This window comes from Bicyclus anynana, chromosome 21, assembly GCF_947172395.1.
Source record: "Bicyclus anynana chromosome 21, ilBicAnyn1.1, whole genome shotgun sequence".
NCBI lineage: Eukaryota > Metazoa > Arthropoda > Insecta > Lepidoptera > Nymphalidae > Bicyclus > Bicyclus anynana.
In genome coordinates this window covers 4,968,246-4,989,739 of record NC_069103.1, presented here as the reverse complement: position 1 = coordinate 4,989,739, position 21,494 = coordinate 4,968,246, and the positions used below count along the sequence as shown (strand labels likewise).

At 36.3% G+C, this 21,494-nt stretch overlaps 2 protein-coding genes across 6 annotated transcripts in view; one reads left to right on the top strand and one right to left on the bottom strand.

The window, feature by feature from the left end:
• Positions 1–4,836, top strand: part of LOC112047485 (synaptosomal-associated protein 25) — a 39,299-nt gene extending 34,463 nt beyond the window's left edge. For all 4 annotated transcript variants that reach the window (XR_008251925.1, XR_008251924.1, XM_024084614.2 and 1 more), the window contains one exon: positions 1,555–4,836. Coding sequence is in view for 2 of the 4 variants with exons in the window: in XM_024084614.2 (XP_023940382.1) it covers positions 1,555–1,620 (66 nt within the window). In the remaining 2 variants the exon portion in view is untranslated. The remainder of the gene's footprint in view (positions 1–1,554) is intronic.
• A 936-nt stretch (positions 4,837–5,772) lies between these two features.
• LOC112047483 (zinc transporter ZIP1) lies at positions 5,773–20,844 on the bottom strand. Of its 2 annotated transcripts, XM_024084609.2 has the most exons (6): positions 20,713–20,844; positions 19,708–20,182; positions 12,253–12,619; positions 8,675–8,882; positions 6,620–6,755; positions 5,773–5,943 (listed from the first exon to the last, which is right to left on the bottom strand). In XM_024084609.2, the coding sequence occupies exons 2-6, from the start codon at positions 20,072–20,074 to the stop codon at positions 5,936–5,938; spliced, it is 1,086 nt and encodes a 361-aa protein (XP_023940377.1). In that variant the 5' UTR covers positions 20,075–20,182; positions 20,713–20,844; the 3' UTR covers positions 5,773–5,935. The 2 variants fall into 2 exon arrangements, with proteins under 2 accessions (XP_023940377.1, XP_023940378.1); XM_024084610.2 differs by lacking the exon at positions 19,708–20,182.
• Positions 20,845–21,494: the final 650 nt, after the last annotated feature.

The window sequence follows — 21,494 nt, the reverse complement described above, 5'->3', positions numbered from 1 at the left end:
CGCAAAATTAGGTAAGTTTACTCAATGAGTCGATTTTATTGATTCATAAAACCATCCTCTCACTTACAATCACACTCAATTACTAATTTTACCACCTATATAGTAGTGTCGGATAGTCTAAACCTCAGAACACAGAAAACTCCAGAAGGTGTGGTGATCGCGCGTAGGAATGAAGCCGTTTAAACTACTCTTTTTTGGTGTAGTTTCACGAACAAGCTATTTATCACTGTGTATGCCGTGTTGTGTGACGTGCTATACAGGTACAATTTTTGGTAAACAACACAACTTTATAATGACGGCTTCTATTTTTTCTGTATTCTAAGGTCAAAACGTAAATTTTGTCATCATTTTATGTAACCGACACGAAATTTGTGAATAAATTATCCGTCACTTATAAGGAGGTGGCAAAACCACCTTTTAGTATACAAACTAAAACACAAATAAAGATAAATTTAACTTATTTCAAACATTTCCATTCACCTACACACACACACACATATTTATGGTTATTTACACATTGTTTGACACATGCACGATCTCACAATTTTACGACGTTGGGATATATCAGGATGAACTAAAATGAGGGGTAGATATTTAAGGGTGGAAAAGGGAAGAGGAGTCCAATCGATCCAGTTCCTTGGAACGATTGAGGAGACGGCTGACAGCATATCGGACTTCCATGCTACTGGATCGAAATATTGACAACGTCCCCCGGTTTTACCCCCGTAGTTTATATTCCCGTGGGTATATGGGTATAAAATATAGCCTATACAAATAACGTTACTTTATAGTGGTAAAAAAATTCAAAATATTTTAAGTATATCCAGGGATTACCCCCTACAATACCAAAAACTTTACCTCTTTATAATATTAGTATAGATTAGGTCGAACTACCCAGGTCCTACCTACCTACCTACACAGGGACAAAATATTTATTAATGAACACACTGCCCGAATTTGTGTATATGATATTTATGGCGTGTCGGATAAAATTATAAAAGTAACAAACCACGGTGGGGGGGTGTTTTCCTTTTAAGCCATCTTCCAAACTTCGGTGCATCCAATAACAAATGTGCCCCTGAAAACTGGCTTCAAGGTTAACCCTTTTAAATTATCTTTCTTTACCTATTCAAAAATCGACTCTTTGTTTTGGGCTATCAATTCTTTTGTAAAAACCTAAAAGCCATATTATTAAAGATAAAATCTTGTAAACAACTGTATGGATTATAAATAATGTCGTATGTTTAGAATTTTCACGAATCGAGTTTTTCCTTCTTAATGTATACAAATTACGTGTCACGTCGTTTGTCCACGATGGCCTCCTAAATTACTTAAATAATTTTAATAAAATTTTCACACAGAGTTTGATCCAACTTTAAATATAGGGTAGGGGTATGATAGAAGTAGGGGTATATAAGTCAAAAGGAAGCTTTCATCTGCCTGTTTAAATTCCTGATATGTCTTAACAAATTCTCAACAAAACTACACGCAATATATCATCATTTGACATTCCATCTAAAATAATATGCTAATGTTTTTAATGAAATATTTTAGGGAGAGAGCAACGAGACACGCATAGCGGTTGCGAACCAGCGGGCGAACAAGCTGCTCAAATCTTAAAACCTTTTACTCCTCGTCAATGCAAAGGGATGTCGTATACAAGATCAGTGTTGCCTGACTTTAAAATTCATTCGCTTTTTAAGTTTATCGCAAATTGCCATAAAGCCAGATGTAACGATTTTTTTATTAATTTCATTGAAAAGTCGCTAAAATCAAATCAAATTATTAGGTGCATATTTGGATCCTAAATTGATTGTAATACCTAAACTTTGAACTAATGTAACAATTAAATGTAATAACAAAAGTATCTCATGTATTTTAAAAAAAAATCGTTGTTTTTGGCTTTTTGGCACTATGTTTATTCGATCGAGTTATAATTATAACGAGATTGACAAAATAGTGTTGCCTGATGTAAATTTGTTCAAAGTTTGTATTGCATTTAAATATTTTTGTTATCTATTGTAAATAATCAACGATTTTTTAATTTATATTGTATCTTATTGATTGTTAATTAATATGTGTAATAATGCATTTCTTCCATAGTTAATTCAATTCTTATAATTGTTGATTATAAAAATCCATGATATTTTTTATAAGTTCATAAGGTAACGCCATTTTGTGCAATACTGGCATGTGTATTCAAAATAATTATTTACTATGAAATAAATAATAAACTTTGAGAAATTATGCTTTAATTTATAGTAAGATTTATAACGATATACACGTGTCACTCTCGAGGCTAGATTATTTTAGTACGAGATCTGGCATAAGGAATATATACCCTCATCTGTTATTTCATTGGGTAAGAAATAAATGATAAAAATATTCACATTGACACATTGCACATAGGTTGTTAAATTGCGGTCGAACAGTATTAAATGTTTTTTTTTTTTTTTAATCTCATCACCTCATTGGTTAATTATAAAAAACGTACACTAGTTAATAGAATCTATCCCAAAAGAATTGAAAAAGTAACGGTTGCTTTCACTCTGCAACTGTGGGGTTGCCAGATATAAACAGTTAATTAAAATGTTATTTAAATACCCTCATCAGTTATTTAGTCGTCTAATATGTCAAATGAAATTTATTAATATATCCTTAATATCCTTAATTTAACTGAATTAAGTTGTTTTTGATAGTTCATGGTTCCATAGATTTTGTATGAAAAATGTGTGTGTTCGCAATTTAACAAGGCAACCTATTTGCAATGTGTCACTGTAAACATTATCTATCATTTATTTCATAGCACTAATGAATAACAGATGAGGGTATATATTTCTAATGCCGGCTCTTAGACCATTTATAGAGGAAGATTAGTCAGGCAAAAACTACGCTACCATACTAATAACTATGTTTGTGGTAATATTATCAGAGATTATTTTTTTATGTGTTTAAGTTAAAGTATTACCTACATAACCTCTTCTTTCTGAACACGCTTTATTGGGCATTATTATAAAGTTAATTATTTTTTCAAACGTATTTGTACTATAAAATACCTATTTGTATTATGTATTAACTTTATGTTGAGATTTTTGTAATAGGTACAGTTCAATCCCCTTTTTAAATAGCTTTAAAATATTTCATGACTTATTTTGTTTGTTTTTTTATTTAGGTAATGTGCCAAAGTTCCTTTTACATCAACAAAATTATTAACTTTTTTTTTATTATTATGGAAACTTCAAATTTCATAGTGAACGTAAGAGATTTAATAAGCTTTTAAAATAGTTTGCTCGGAACAATAATAAAGTATGTACCAATATAGCTCAAATATAGTAGAGAACACAGATATTTTCGATAGACCCTAAAATATGATAGAATACCGTAATCCGCTGATATTTCTCGAACCGCATTTAAAAAAGTATCCTATAATTATTATAGAAAAATTTAATATCTAAAAAATAGTGAGATCGACAATGTTAATATATTGCTGTTTAAATATTGCATATTTGTAATTATTAAATTTAAAAAAAAAAAAACAATTTACTTTTTACCTTCTAAATAAAGTGAAAAATTTCGTTGTAATAATTAGCTCTTAATAATTACTATATCAATTACAGTTATTATTACAAACGTTGTAATATGATTACGGTAATATGCAATAGTAATATATTTTAATAGTTGAGCAGTTAAATATTTATTACTTAAAGTACATATATTGTTGTAAGTGTATTTGAGGGCAGTTCACACGAATCTTCTCAGCCGCTGCGTTTTAGAATGACAAAGAGGAAGCCGCTGTTTTGACTGAAATATTTAGAACCTAGGTAACTGTGATAAATATAACCTCAAATGGTTCGTCTAAAGATACCTTTTCGCTTTATTGTCAATCGTACTCTTGAATTTGCCTAGACGCTCTCCGCGCATCTCGATTATATCTCCCAAATAAAAAGGAGAATTTAAATTTAGTTGGACATGTTTTATTAGATATTTTGTTATATTATACTATCATCCGTAAGTTTTAAAATTTTGTCTTCGTTCATACAGTTTAGTTCTAAGAGTCAATAAAACGGATGCGAGTTTCTATCCATTTTCATCTTCATCTCGTTTTGACTTGCAGTAACTGTCAAAACTGGCTATCATCAAGTCATTTGTGTCATGATCATGTTAACTATTTGTTCTAGTCTTTCTAGTCCAACTTTGTAACTTAATATCACTTGAATTAACCGTAATAAGCAGATTAATTATTCTCGATAGCATTTGTTGGGTGTTTCTAAACGCACGGTTGAGTGAATCCGTGTGAACACGGCCTCGTATCGTTGTACCGGCCTTAGAAGTAATGAATATAGGAATGTTAAAGATGATGGCTTGACTATACTCGTGTACAGGGCGCCACGGAAAATAGCTTCAATGTTCTCAAATAAATCGAAATTGTATTCACAAATTTTACATTGTAGAATATCGAAAAACATGTGGCTCCCTGTACAAGCGTTAGATTTAAGAATTTTCGAAATTTCTCTACGTCTTTCTCGATCGTCTTAGTTTAAGTGTAAAGCGGGTCATTTGACCCGTGCGTTTTTGATCTAAGTACATATTCCAGTAATGAATAAACTTATATTTTAACCGTATTTATAACATATAGACCAGTGTTGTTAAGATCAATTTAATCAATAGATGTGTATACCGCCTGCGCAAAAATATATTCGTTTATATTCAGCCTAATATTTGTCTACTTACAGTAAAATTACATAGAAAAACGTCTATTTTTCTTTATGAATAGAATAGTTAGTATAAAAGTGTTAATTTTTAATTAAATTATTTATTTGTTAATATTACCTATAACTCTTTGTATTATTTAATTACCTTATACTACCTTTAATTTTAGATTCTTTCTACTCATACTACGAGTAGGTATGCATGCATTTTCTTTTTCCATTTTTGTCTTATTCCATTTTAGTGTCATTAGTTTTATTTACCGTGGGAATTATACCCAGTGGACCCTCTGAAATCGGAGGCAGATGTCATATCTGCCTCCGATTCCAGAGGGTGAGGGTTCGAATCTGATCCGGGGCATGCACCTCCAAATTTTCAGTTGGGTGCATTTTAAGAAATTAAATATCACGTGTTTCAAACGGTGAAAAACATCGTGAGGAAACCTGCATACCAGAGAATTTTCTTAATTCTCTGCGTGTGTGAAGTCTGCCAATCCGCATTGGGCCAGCGTGGTGGACTATTGGCCTAACCCTCATTCTGAGAGGAGAGTTGTGCTCAGCAGTGATATAGATTGATAATGATGACGAATACGTAATGCATTTTGCCTCGCCTTATTCTATTTTTAATGTCATAAGTTTTATTAAAATGTACATATTTTATACGTGACTCGACTATGACAAACAGATAGATAAAATTAGTGTTTAAAGTTCAATCTAGTAGCTGGTACAGTTGATAATGCTTTGATCTTCATCAGAAATGTAAGATAGTACTGTCTTAGATAAATTGAGGATTCAATATTTTCCAAATTGGTTTAGTATGGTTGTAGGTTTAGGTCGTAAGCACCCTAGTGGCAAAGACCTACCGCAACTCGATTTACCGGTCAACCGACCATCTGTAAAAACTGACAGAACTATGGGTAAAATGGGGTAAAATAAATTTATTTTTCTAAAAGTAAACCCGCTACCATCTTTAACAGCATGGTAACATTAAGTGAGATTTCAGTCAAAGGTAACTAATTCGTTAAAAAAATGCTTGAGTATTGGTGAAAAATAAATAAACAAATAGTAATAATAATACGTAAACATTTATTAATTATGACTATTCTTACGTATAACATTATATTTAAGTAATAATTACGTCACTATTCGCATATCGAAGTCACGATAATCTAATCACAACTCCAAGCGAAAATATCTTTGGGAATGTTTTCATAGCGTTCTTCCATTCGTCAAACAACTGAAAAAAAAGAAAAAGTCATTCATTACCTATTTAATGGAAAATTGTAGAACTTTTTGTATTATCATTAGTTAGGGTCGGAGGAATTTAGTTCAGTCTTTAAGTCTACTGATTTTGTTCTTCTTTCAGGAAATTCTCAAATCAGTTTGAAGTTTTGTTCTTTAACATCCGCCAAAATCCGAAATTACTAAAGTTTTTCAATAAATGTCTGATAGTGATCGTAAATTATTGAGAAACACCGTTTCTTTTTTCGATTTCGTTCATAGATCTTTCAGATATAATCGCCATGCCTAGTGTATGAAACATCACCTAAAGCTACCCTGTGGGCTATTCTGTAATTTGTTTACAAGTTAGCCCTTGACTACAATCTCATCTGATGGTAAGTGATGATGCAAGCGGGCTAACTTGTTAGGAGGAGGATGAAAATCCACACCCCTTTCAGTTTCGTCGGTAGGGTGGTAACTAGCCACGGCCACAGCTTCCCACCAGCCAGACCAGGACCAATTAAGAAAATCTCAATCGCTTTAGCCGGGGATCGAACCCAGAACCTCTTCCTTGTAAATCCACCGCGCATACCACTACGCCACGGAAGCCGTCAAACTTCCTTTACATCAGGGGTGCTCGTAGTTAAGGGCTAACTAGACCTTGAATAAAAAAAAAAAAATATTCCGCATACCTAAATTAGCTACAGCTTCCAAGGAAACCATCAACGCGAAGCCTAGTATTGAGCAGAGGAATTGCATCAGGCCTGTACGATCTTGCCGCCATACTTCGAAGAACACCACGTAAACCAGCGTGCCGCAAGCTAGCCCCTGGCAACAAAATAGAAATAGAAAAAGTTTGAATTTAATCACTAAAGTCTTTAGGTAGAAAGTTCATTTTTACTAAATTTTTTCGACTAAGTAGGTAAACCATCAGGTGAGAAAACCTGCAAGCCTGAGGATTTTCTTAATCCTCTTCGTGTGAGGTCTGCCAATCCGTATTGGCATTGGGCCAGCGTGGTCTATTGGCCTAACCCCTCTACGTACGTGATCTGAGTACTCGTGCTCTGCAGCGAGTCGAAAATGGGTTGTAATGATGAGCGAAAGTAGGTACTTACTTAATAGAGTACTACCTACTATGTCATCAAAAATCATTTCTATCATTCTTTACATTATAGCCACACAATAAAATATGAGTCTTTACAAGCAGAGTGGTGAAGCTGGTGAAACCCATTAAAAATCCAAACTTCACGCGTCTCCTTGATATCCGCATTTACGAAAAATTTTCATCTCGCAGGTTTTTTGAATCGTATTTAAAAGTACATCCACTTTGATCTTTGAGTAAGTACATCCGTAACATGTTGTTTCCAATAAAAGTAAATAATTGTTTTAAAATTAACATCGACTTCTGTGTACCTATTGCCTTTTAGCGAATACATAACAACTCTAAACTTTTCTTAAGCGATGCCCAAACGTCATGTAGGTATAAAGCATCCCTAGAGACGTTAGTTGAACAACAATCTATTCTATCTATTATAAAAATACCAATTTTTTTAAATTGACCTATTTTTTTTCCAAAAAAGAGAAGGTTCTACGTTCGGCTGTATCTACTTACTTATGTTTTTTTTTTAGTTTCATTACATATACCTGTGACCTGCTAAGTATATAATAATAGTATCAGGAGCTTCATGATGCACTCGTAGGTATCATGAACTATGTTTAACTTTCACTGAAGACCTGCGTAATATGAAAACAAAATACCCTTCAGCTCAACTTATCTCTTTGCCCTCAACGGTCATTTCATATTGACACCGAAGTATCATCAAAGAATCCGAACTCTATGCAAAAATTCAATTTGCATTTTTTATTCCCAAAAAATTTAAAAGTAAATACCTAAATAGGTATTAGTCTGTGCGACCCCTTATTCGTATCGAAGCAAAAAAAGTTGTAACATTGACTCATTGGCAAAACATTTGACATCTACTTATGCATCGTCGACTCGCGTCTAACTTTTATCATCTACGTGATCCTTAAAACGAGACGTGATCGATAAAATCTGGAAGATACGATTAAAGTACCTACTTACACTTCTATTTGAGAAGCTTTAGATATACGTTTCTAAGTACTTGTGTCTACTTATATAAGTACCACACAGGTTGCCGACATTAAGTAACAAGATAATGTTTAGAGGTGAGGAAGCAATGATAAGTAAATATGTAGTACGTGATCTGAGTACACTTGTCTGGACAATAATATCGGATGTTTATAAAATAAGAAAAGTAATAAACGATTAATTTAGAAACCATCGCTCGAAGAGGAAAGAAATAGCCTTAAATCTCCGTCCCGGTCATTATGAATTACCATCTGATAAAAATCTTTAATGAATTTAATATTATCACCCTACTAAGTCCGGTAAGAGCCGTGATACTCAGTGGATAAGACCTCTGCCTTCGATTACGGAGGGTGTGGGTTCGAATCCAGTCCGGGGCATGCACCTCCAACTTTTCAGTTGTGTGCATTTTAAGATCACGTGTCTCAAACGGTAAAAACATCGCGAGGAAACCTACCTAAGAATTGTCTTAATTCTCTACTTGTGTGAAGTCTGCCAATCTGCATTAGGCCAGCGTGGTGGACGATTGGCCTAATTCCTCTGGCCGATTGGCCGAAGTCCTTTCCCGTAGCCCGCATACATGGGAGTGTCATGAACGAACATGCCAATCTATAAAAACAACCAAACAACAATGTATCACCTGCAACACAACAGAGTATATGCCCGCCTCAGTGGCACCAGCGCCGCCGACCAGGATGATGCCAACGCCGATGCCGAGCGCGGACACGAAGGAGAAGGTGAAGATGTACACGATGGACAGCCAGCGCTTGGTGCCGGCCGCCAGGAGTTCCACACCGATGCAGAACGCTATTATGTACTTGTGAGCTGATACTGCTCCGAACATGTACCTGAAGAAATAACAAACGAATTATGAACAAAACAAGACAACTCTCTAGATCTATTAAAACAATGAAATTTTAATAGATCTAGAGAGAGCTCAACGATCAGTATTAAAAGTAATGCTAAAAAAACCATACAAATATTCAACCGCACTACTACATAAAGATAGTGGGGTGTTTACAGTTCGTCAACTCTTTATATTAAAAGCAGCTTTGTCAAAACATAGACAATTGCTACAATCCCCAAATGTGAAAAAGGTATTTGGAAAAAGAATAGTCAAGGTCAATCTCCCAATTGCGAAAACTGAGTTCGCTCGACGATTCACACCATATGTCGATGCAATAGTCTACAACTTTGTTGCAAGGTCCTGTAATCTTTGCAACCTCTCAGTAAATCAGGCAAGTCTAACAATAACAAATTGGTTAAAAAGTTTAACTCATACAGACACCGAAGAATTACTCAATGCAAATATGAAATAAGCTAAAATAATTGTGTAAACCTGTCTAACGTTTTTGCTTACTGTTTTACTTTACTTTTCTTTTTTGTAATGTATTTCTTTTTGTAATGTAGTCCTATTTATTGTAATTTTTGTAATTAGTCCTAGTCCAACGGAAAGCATTGGAATATCCTACCTGGTCTCCACGATACAGATCAATCTAGTGTGGATACCACAGGCAATGTTATGGTTTTTTGTATCTATTTTTGGTCAATAAAGATTTTATTTATTTATTAACACTTACGGCCAGTTCAGTTTCAGTTCTTCATCGTTTCAGTTCTTCATCGTAAGTAACAGTCAAAGTAACGTCGAACAAAAGTGACTGTCTTAATCACGGAAAAATAAAGTCTTCTTTACTACTTACTACTTTTACTGTTACTTTAGCTTTACATGAAGAAACTGGCTGTTAGAGATTATTATATTAGACTACTAGCTGACGCCGCGCGGTTTTACCCGCGTGGTTCCCGTCCCCGTAGGAATATGGGGATAATATCCTGAGATTAACGCGTTCAACCAAATAAACAAACTCTTCAGCTTTGTAATATTAGTATAGATTATTACAATAGTACCTAATATCATCATCATCATGAACAGCATATGGACGTCCGCTGTTTGATATAGGCCACTTGCATCATGCAAGTTGTATGGACAACGCAACGGTCTATAATCTATTTTCTTATGTGTACATAGCAAAGGAAGAAAAGCAACATTATCTATTATTGTTTAATACACTGTTTGAGTATCTAATGATCTAAATAGATAGTATCAATGATACAGTGGGATTAAAAGATCGTAAGACTCGTGTAAGAATAACCGATAACACATAAAAAGGTCGCTAACCGATTCGTAGATCATACTCGTAGATGACAGTATGACTAATACAGAATACTATGTATTTTGATATCGTTCGATGAGATCTGCTGATCAGATTCAGAGTCATAGATAGATACGATTTTTGGTCCCTTTTCAGTGGCGGGAGCAGTTGTAAGTCAAATCTTTTTATGGTATCGGAAAGAGCTTTTCGTTTTAAGACGATTGACTGAAACTACTTTACAATGACTTAATTTTTTTGTTTCCCTGCAAGTGGTAGTCTAAATGGAAGCTCTACATATACCTCCGAGTTTGCACGCGACAACGTACCGGAACGCTATACCGGTTAGCGTTAGGTTTTTGCCGGTGGTAACTAGCCACAGCCTACCACTAAACCTGCCCCTGTAGCCAAGTGACACGTCGATTCTCTTTCTACGATCGCAAACTCTTCGAAAACTAGAAAAATGTATCGTAGTATGGACGAAATGTATCGTAGTACAGATCTTGATCACGTGACCTGTCGATAGCAAATGTCATTCCCATACATTTTTCTAGTTTCTGGCTACAGGGGCAGACCTGAGCCAATTTAGAAATCAGAAAATCCTCAACTGGTCCGTGCTGGTCATCAAACCCAAGACATCTCTGTTGAGAACCAGCTCTACGCTAGAGAGGTCGTCGTGTCTTGAAGCATTGCTATGCTTATATTGCCTTTTTAGTGCCGTATACTATAAAGATTAAGATTATGATAACTTAAGATGAATTCTAAGCCACCTAACTGATAAACAATCAAATTAAAACACTACCAATCAGTTTCCCAATAAGATTACACACAAAAATGACACCTGATAGCTGTGAAGTGGTTTGTAATTGAAAATGATCTCAACAAGCTACGTGCCTGGCTCAGACTACAGATAATATGCTGATAGGAAGACGATATGCTCAAATAATACTTGAATTAGGCGTAACGTATTAAGTATGTTACTCAAGCTTACCAAGTTATTAATAGGTACAACAATGTAGGTAAGATAGAAACACGTTGATGTTGCTTGCCGGCAAAAATAAACATGGCTAGGGGCGTAGCTATGACGTATCAGCCGTAACAATGGTACGGGGCCCCAGGCTACAGAGGCCCCTAAGGGCTTCGACGGGACAGGAACGGCTATCAGGGTTACCTCTATTGTCAATAGATGCAGTAATTTTAGAAAAACTGAAATCGTCTTGAGCTATAGATGATTTAATAAATCAATTTGCGGAAAAAAGTAAAGAAAAGTGTACTTATATTTAATTTTCATTGCTTGGGTAGCTGAATTTCTAGGTGGAAGTGACAACTTATAATAGTATTTATTTTAATAGTAAAGAATAAAAAAATGAAAAACAAATTCAACCCGCATTTGAGCAGCGTGAATCTAAGCTCTATGCATCAAAATACCTTCTCCCATAAGAAAGAGGCCTGAAGTGGGCCCTTAAAATAGGCTGATAATGATGACTGGTCTTTCTCCAATCGGTCCCTCATGACTGAGGATCGTGACAACCTTGGCGAGTCATCTTTCGATAGACAATGCTCCATCGTGAACGGTCGAGCCATTTGGACGCACTGTAAAAGGTGCGGGCACGACACTTGGTTTGGGAATGACATTTGCTATCGACAGGACACGTGGTCAAGTTGTCGATCGGATCTGTCATTCCCATACATTTAGTTTTCAAACATTGGCGTAGCGTGCCCTGTGTCAAACTTAGTTGAGGGGCCCAAATGAAGGGTAAAGATTTCTCACAAATGCTCGCTTAAAATCAATATGAGAGTGACTTAATGTTACTAACTTTTGGGCACACGCTTAACCAGGGAAAAAAAAGACATTGTGGATTACTTATATTTAGCTTTCACGCGTAAGGGGCTGTAGTCTGGGGGCCCCGTATCATTGATACGGTTGATACTGCAGCAGCTACGCCCCTGTTTTCGAAGCGTCAGTGTTAATAGAAAGAGAATTTCTGTGCCACATGGCTACAGGCCGTTTCTTTGAGAAGATCCGATCATCGGATTGGATATTGATGACTAGTATAACCTATTAACTTACCAAACACTTCTAGCAGACGACTCGAGCCCAACAGCGAGACCTTCGAACAGTTCGTGTATAGACAGCGCCAATACAATCAAAAGACCGCGCAGAGCAGCCACTATAGTGTCATCTGACTCCACAGCCAAATGACTATGACCGTGGTGTCTTTGCGCTTCCAGCTCTTTGATAGGTTTATCCGTAGTCTCTTGTTCCGTGCTGCTTCGTCGTATACTCAGTACTCTCGTGAAGCTGGTGTTGGCTGTCTTGTTGTCTCGGCTGTTGATGTAAACGTGCACTAGCTCTTCGACTAGGTACATCATGAAGAAACCGCTGCACATTATCAGAGGAGCCAGCGATATCGGCATCTTTGTTATTTGGCCCAATTCTGTGGAATAAAAAGAATGTGTTTAGCTGAAGGATATTTTATTTGTCTGTTTAGTGGCAAATATCTCTGAAACCACCTGTCGGATTTGATAAATTGGTTTGATATTACGAGATCCGGCATAAGAAATACATATATGTATATCTGTTATTTATTTGCGATACGAACTAAATGATACAAAATTATCACATTATCACAATCTAAGATGGAAGCGGGCTAACTTGTTAGGAGTAGGATGAAAAACCACACCCCTTTTTAGTTTCTACATGACATCGTACCGGAACACTAAATCGCTTGGCGTTACGTATACCAGGCTCTACCAGGTCCAGTATACTTATGTAGAAACTCTCTACCCCGTTAGGTCTCACCTGCCCTTCACCTCATGGTAATTAACTAAGAAATGACGTTGTAGATAGATACTTAACTCACATCTGAATTGTAAATAAGCACTAATTAAAAACTATCTAGGTTTATCGGTGCCAAACCAAGTTAACTTGATTCATCCTTAAAATATAGGTATCGCGTATTAAAAAAAATATTTAAACTTAAAAGACGTGAACCCTTACATAATAATATTTTAATTACAAGAACCTCATTACAACAAACGGGTTGTCTTGAATTTATAAAAAATATTCTTTTAATCTCATCTGCAAAATTTACTGGCGTTTAATTATCTCTTATTTAATTATATTCATTATGAATATAATTAAATAAGAGAGTGGTGTTCCACGAACCTTTAATGCCTTTATAAATCTACCTACCTACTAATCTATGTATTTATCTACATATATGCCGTCATAAGGAATCTCCAATGAAATACTATTATTCAATTGTTTCAAGCAGTTAAAGCATCAATAGCGAACAGACAGATCCTGCTCGTCCCCCTCTTTAGAATATATTGGCCCTTTAATGCAGTACCTATGATGTACTATGTATACCTCAGTAGACAGTTGTTCGACTTACTGATAGTTATCTATAGTCGGTAACTATAAGAGATATGACTATGAGATGGACACCTACGGATTACGTTTAGAGGATTATGTTATGTGGTAATTTTCTGATGTTAAATATACCAAAACGAATAATACTTTTATATAGATACTACCAGAAAATACTAAAAATAATTTCATCCAAGATTTAAGACCCCTAAAAGGGTTAAAAAGGGGTTGATTTTTTTTTGTTGTATATCATTACTGTTTTGAGTTATATTTTTTTTAATTGATTAGTGGACTATTTAATATATAAAACATGCAGAAACATAAATAGAAGGGGGTGAATTAAGGGGTTGAACCGATTTTCACGAAATCGCGGGCGTCCTACCTAATAATATGACACACTTCTTGGTAAAAAATAAAAGATAAGCTGATGCCTATCTCGTACCTAACCTTAGCAATAATTATTTTTTGTGTCCTTATGTTATATTATTATCTTTATCACTTTGTTTTGATTACTATCGATCTTAATATATCGAATACAGATAATGTACCTATAGAAAAGAGATATTAAAATACATAACTAAAGTTTGCCCGCAACTTTGTCCGCTATATTTCTTAAGATATCTTTATCTTCTTAAAGCCTTTGTTATCAAATGTTCAGTTAAAAAGAAGCTAAACATCTCGAAGAGGCTGTCCACCGCCTGTCTTCAGAGGATCCTCGAGTACTTCGGCCACATTGCCAGGAGAGAAGGAGATAACTTAGAGAAACTAGTGATCACTGGCAAAGTGGAAGGAAAGAGACCTCGAGGACGTAGCCCGCTGCGTTGGTCAGACCAAATCCGCGGCACTCTCGACACCAAGGTACACGAGGCTCTGCAAGTCGCTAAAAGCCGAGTCAAGAAGCAAGCTTATGTTAGGGGTCACGACCCGCAGTAATGAGGAAAACGACGCAAGGAGGAAAGAAGCTAGAAACTCTAGACAGAAAGACACGCTTTAATTGGTGTTTACGGAAATCTGTAATTGGATTACGACTTCATAACGATGTGGCTAGGCTTTTCGGCTGTCTAGAGTTTCCAGCTTCTTTATAATCAGACATTTGAAAAAGATATCCTAAGAAATCTTAAATTCCAAAATTTTCCTGAAAATAGAGTAGGTAGGTAGTAGGTTTTGACATCCTCCGTGACGCAGTGGTATGCGCGGTTGATTTACAAAACGGAGGTCATGAGTTCGTTCCCGTGCTGGGCCGATTGAGGATTTCTTAATTGATCCAAGTCTGGCTGGTGAGAGGCCGAAACGGTGGTAACTACCACCGTACCGACAAGCGAATTAGCGTTCCGGTACGTTGTCGTATAGAAACCGAAAGGGATGTGGATTTTCATCTTCCTCCTAACAAGTTAGTTGGCTTCTATCTAAGATTGCATCATCACTTACCATCAGGTGAGATTGCAGACGAAGGCTAATTTGTAAAGAATAAATAGGTAGGTATAGACTGTACTAAATAAACGCTAAACTCTGGCACGTCCCCACAAGAAAGTTGACGATTAATATTTTTAATTTTTTGAGATTGTTACAAAATTAATTAAAACTGGCAACGCCCGCGACTTCCAGCGCAACCATGTATGTTTTCTGTAGTAGTAGTAGTAGCCGACATGTTGCTCCAGAACCTCCTCTATTTTCCAGTGAAAGTCCCATTAAAATCGGTCTTGTCGTTCCTGAGATTTGCCCCGACAAACGAAACGTTTCTAAAGGAATTTTCTTGTAATCATTTTCGTTATGCACCTACAAACATCGTCACGTTTTAGTTTTCTTATTATAGATAGGATGTTTACACATTTTAATCTTATCAAATAGTGTCAATGCTTGGATTATTATCAAACCAGTTTTTGATTTCATTTTTGCCGAAATGCTTTCTGATAATTTCTGCTATATCACTAATCGTAAAGAAAAAACCTTACCGTTAACGTAAGCGTCCACATATCCGCATCATAAGTATTGGACGCATCGCATCAAACGGATTTTTAATTTTACGGTGGATAAAGTCTGTTCGATGCGATCCGTACGATGCGGATCATGCACTTGTATGTCTTTCTATTCAATACTAAAATCCGTTTGATGCCATGCGTCCGATACGTACAATGCGGATCTGTCAACGCGTGCGATTACATTTTAGACATCAGTATCGATCACTAATCACCCCCTGACAGTTATTTTGGAAATATATTTAATGTACAGAATTGACATCTTTACAGATTTATTATAAGTATAGATATAGATAACCGACGCCCCGCGATATCACCAGATCACCAGATATCACCAGATATCACCGGATGTATTGGGCCAGCGTGGTGGACTATTGGCCTAACTCTGAGAGGAGACTCGAGCTCAGCAGTGAGCCGAATATGGGTTGATAGTGATAATATTTTCTACATTAGCTCAAGTTTGGTCTGGTGCTAGGTCGTGGGTACTTACCACCTTACAGGCAATGACGTCATACGCCATAGTTAGCCAGACATAACCGGATTCGAAGCGAAGACCCTTCGAATAAACTAACTACTTTACTTCACTGCTACATCAACAATGACACGCCCAAAATATCCTCCACCATTATTTTTAGAACAATGACGTTCTATTTCTTAAACAATATGGATACAATATACAGAAGCTAAAACAAAGGTTTATGTGACTCGGAAATACCTAATTCCCATTGCACCTACGCGTGTTTAATAAATGCAGTGGCGTAGCCATGTGGTCCAGGCGGCACAAGAAAGGGGGCTACTTTGTTAGCCTTTAGGGGGTTTTTTATTGAATAGCTTTTAAGGGGGGGAGGGGGGGGTTATTGAAATGTCAATCTACTCGTATATTTATAAAAGAAAGTCGGGTTAGTTACACTATTTATAACTCAAGAACGGCTGGACCGATTTGGCTGAGAATTGGTGTCGAGATAGCTTAGAACCCGGAGACAGACTTAGGGTAACGGTAGGGTAAGGGTAGGGTTTCACGCGGACGTAGTCGTGGGCGTCCGCTAGTTTAAAATAAAATATTTGGAAAATCCAAATGTGCCTGCCTCATAAAACTCATTAGACAAAACCTAGCAAAACATGTATTTTCAAAGACTGCAGTAATGTGGAGTTCGCTCGATTAAACATTTCTTTTCATAGATTTACTTGTACTCCTTCCGAAGCAGTGGTAGTATAACTTGTAAGTTGTACGTTGTAAATCAGGTCTATTCAATAACTTTGGTCTATTCGCCACCTTATTTATTGATTAATTAGGTCACCTAATACAATTACCATAACAACTGCAACTGCATTTTTCGTATTCCATTGTTAACAAAAATCAAAATGGCAGACTCACTGGATAGTAATTTTGATCAGTTAGCAATAAAATAATAGTGAATACAATGAATTAAGAATTAGTTAACTTTTAACCACTAAAGTTACTGACTAAAAAGCCTCAATTGGAGGGGAAAGGGAATATTGGTCTTATTGAAAACAACATGGCAAATGTTTTTTTAAATAATATGGGTCAGGAAGAACGTTTAATAAAATATTTTAACCTAAAAATACTTATTTAATATTTGAAATAGGGGAGTAGCGTATTTCTAGTCGACCTCAGGCGGCTAAAACCCATGTTACGCTACTGTACAAATCTAAATCTGTTAACTATACTAACTGATTTAAAATAAGATCTTGTTTGTGTAGAGTTGTCAATTGCTTGGAGTTCCCCAGGCGGTAAACCTGAGACATGGGTTTTAAAAGCCTCGTACGCTTCTATTCTGATAACCAATCCTGATTTTAACACAGCGATTGGAATAGAAATAATTATAGCGGCAGAAATTCCACGGATGACCGAAAAGACAATACTTTTTAACAGAAACAGAAAGGAAAATAATATACAAGGCTAAGGCAAAAGTAGTAGTAAAAATAAACAAAAATAATGACCCGAAGTACGAGCAGATTAAGCCCGAGCAGCGTGCATATAAGGTTGTCGATCAGTTTATGCACTAGTGAGAACAATTAACCATACTAGAAAATTCTGCATTTTTATAAGCATTAAGAAAAACTTCTCATCTTCTGCATGTATGGAGTGCACGCCAAGGAGCTCAGGCTCATACCGGCTTAGCGAGGTGCTAAATAAACTAGGGGTTATAATGGGTTTTAGCGCCGTGCTTAGGTACACTCTTCTTTTCATATTTGCCATATGAAAATGACAGAAAATCTCAATATTTCATCGCCCAAAATGTCGTGACCCGAGGCCACGTAGTTTAACCATTGAACCTACAAGACATCATATATGATCATATATGTAACATAAGTACGAATAATTAATTAATTATCCAAAATGTGCAGTCGAAATGCGGAACTAAATTACCTATCTAAAAATGTACTATCTAAGGATAGTCAAGGGTAAACATGTAAACTAGTTCTGTGTCTTAATACCTTCTCTAGTTTTGAATGTCAAAGCAAAAGCCGTTACCTCTAAAGGCTAGATACGTGTATGATTTTCTATTTCACCCAAAGATTTTCTACTATAGATATGTTCCGTGCCTACAAAATCACCGCAAAAAGTGATCCGAATTCAACTACCCCACTGAGCGCACATGTGCACAATTTTGTGTTTAAACATTATACATTCATGTGTAAACAGTTTTTATCACTGAGAACCGTGATAACCCAGTGGATATGACCTTTCCGGAGGGTGTGGGTTCGAATCCGGTCCGGGGCATGCACTCCCAACTTTTTAATTGTTTGCATTTTAAGAAATTAAATATTACGTGTCACAAACGGCAAAGGAAAAACATCGTGAGAAAACCTGCATACCAGAGAATTTTCTTAATTCTCTGCGTGTGTGAAGTCTGCAAATCCGCATTGAGCCAGCGTTGGACTATTGGCCTAACCCCTCTCATTCTGAGAGGACACTCGTGCTCATCAGTGAGCCGATTATGGGTTGATAATGATGATGATGATTTAGTTTTTACACTTCCTAAACACATAACTCGGCATTTGTAGAAAATATTTAAATATTATTTGTTTAAATAACATTCGCTGTTCACAACGCGACTTAATGAAATTAAGACAATTATCCACTTATGTCCGTCTCATTTTCGACGCGCTGGTGACATATCTAATAGTATAAAATCTTTTATTTCTCTACTAAATACACAGTTGCTTATTATCTGTATTGAACATTATGTTGATTAGGCGCGAATAACATGTGCCATTGACACAAAACATAATATTTAGCATTTTTTTAAGCATTTATATGCGAATTTATTAACAAGACAGTCACAGGTCTTATCTTTCGCCAAAGATACCTCGCTACGTCATGGTGGAAGTTTGTAAATGTACAAATAAATTCTACATAATAGTAATTAACCTTAATAAATGTAAAATTATACTCTTTAAAAAAACTAGCAGTTTTTACGTTCTACTTTTTTTTAACCGACTTCAAAAAAAAGGAGGAGGTTTCTCAATTCGACCCTATAGGTATATATTTTTTTTTTAGTTTAGACTATCTCTCTGATGCTTTTAATAACGCAGTGGTTTTCAATAGAGAGGTGCTATGTTCGATTCCCAGCTCGGGTTAATTTATAGCCTTAGTAGCTCAACGGTAAGAGAGGTCGGACTTATCACCGAGGGGTGGTGGTTCGATCCCCGCCCCGTTGGTCTATTGTCGTACCCACTCTTAATACCTACAGTCTTTCCCGACTAGTTGGAGGGAAATGGGAATATTGGTCATATTAAAAAAAATAGAGTTTTATATTTTCTTGGCTCAGGTCTGGTCTGGTTAATGACATCGGCCATGGCTATTTACACCACCCTACCGACAAAGACCGCCAAGCGATTTAGCGTTCCGGTATGACACCGCGTATAACCGTGAGAGGTATGAATAAAATTGTACCTCTTCAAAGTCATCCCGCTTCCATCAAGACTGCATCATCACTCAACATCTGGTGAGATTACAGTCAATGGCTAACGTGTCACTGTATAAAAAATATATAGTGTCCTGCGACTTCGACAAGGAGTAAGTAAGAATTTATAACTTGCGTACCTAACCCATGCATGGTGTTAAAGGTTCTTCACAACATAACAATTTAGGTTAAGATTAAGATTGAGTGCCTACCAACTAATCTTATAAAGAAAACACACATCTCACCTTGCAGTGACTCAATATTCTCCCCAACTTCCGGCAACAGGTGCATAAAAGTAGTCGCAAATAGTACACCGCCGCCAAAAGACAGGAGTCCAATCACCAACTGGTTAGATGTCCTCATGTCTGGTCCGCTAGACTTCGAAAACCAACCGAATTTCATGGAAATAAGCATGGGAGCACATCCGACCACCATGGAAACGCCGAATAGGCAAACCATTGTGATGATTTTAGCCCGCAACGCGTATCCTTGGTCTTCCTCGCTCACACCCGTCACGTCCATCGCAGCACTCATTATAACGTCAGTATTAATTTGTTCGTGCGAGGGCACTGTCTCACTACGACCGATCTCTGTCGACTGAGGATTCTTCATTCAGCGTCCCCCGTAGGCGGGTTCATGATAAAGTTATTAAATGATAAAAATGCCACCGACTGTTTGCTCGCGACGGCAATTACGTCTCCCGCCTACCGAGTCACGACTCTAAAACGAATGCATTTCGGTGCGTTACGTGGAAAACTGGCATCAATATCTAATTTTCGTATTACTTTTATGGTGATGATTTTTATGGCATTGTTAGCGCGCTTTTGTGTTTCAACTATGACGGATGGACATGTTAATAGCATTCTAATTTTACGTGTAGGTACTTGTGAATATAATTTTATTTTAAGTAGTTATTTTCTTGAAATGTCCTATACTAGTGCCCGCGACTAATTTGAACTTGAACGCCTTGAAACACTATATCTACTTGTTTATGACTAGCCGACGCCTCGCGGTTTCACACGCGTAGTTCCCGTTCCCGTCAGAATACGCGGCCCATGACACTCACAAATAAGGTAAATTACTAGTTATAAAAGAACTTTCAAAATCGGTCCAGTCGATCCAGAGATTACCCTTACTATACCACAAACTTTAGGTACCACCATAGAATATTAACTTAGGTATGTTTATGAAAAATGCATTAAAATCCGTAATGTAGTAGGTAGTACTTAGTTTAAAAGACTTAAGCGTACCTTCACACAGCGCGAAGCGACTTTCTTTAACAGCCACTATAATTAAAATAAATACTATAATAACTATAATAAATTAAATACTTATTCATTGCTTTATTGATACTTATTACACCAACACAAAGATTTTATACTATTAGATATGTCACTAGCTTGTCAAAACTGAGGCGAACAAAGTCTATTGATTTGATCGCATAGTTAATAACGAAAGTTATTTAAACAAATAAAATTAATGCCAGTTTTCGTTCTTATTTTATAACGTAGAAACGGGCTCAAATATTTTGTTAATTATTTAATTAGCTACTGTACACCGTTGAGGAGTTCCCTTAACTGTCTCCCGTCTTCATCACCAGACCCTTAAATGATAGTCACAACACATCTAGATGTAAAGTTCTCATCAATACAAATTCATCAAGCCTAAGCACAAGGTAGTTACAGTAAACTGTTGAGGAGTTCTCTTAATTGTCCCTCGTCTCCATCATCAGACTCAGACTAATGACAGTCACAGCCCATCTAAGTGGAAGTTCTTGTCCACACAAATTAATCAAGTCCAAACACAAGGTAACTGTTGTTAGCCGGTAAAGAGTTCCCTTGTATGGGTTACGACTGCATCATCGGACAGAACTTCATTAAGTTGTAGTGCTTTAAAGTGGTTAATGGAAAAAAAACGCTCTAGTTGCCTTTAGGATATTTGAAACTTCCCCTCGATTTCTCATTATCAGATCCTGATATGATTACTATGGGACCAACTGGAAAGCATACCCTCTCAAACGAAATATAGTAGA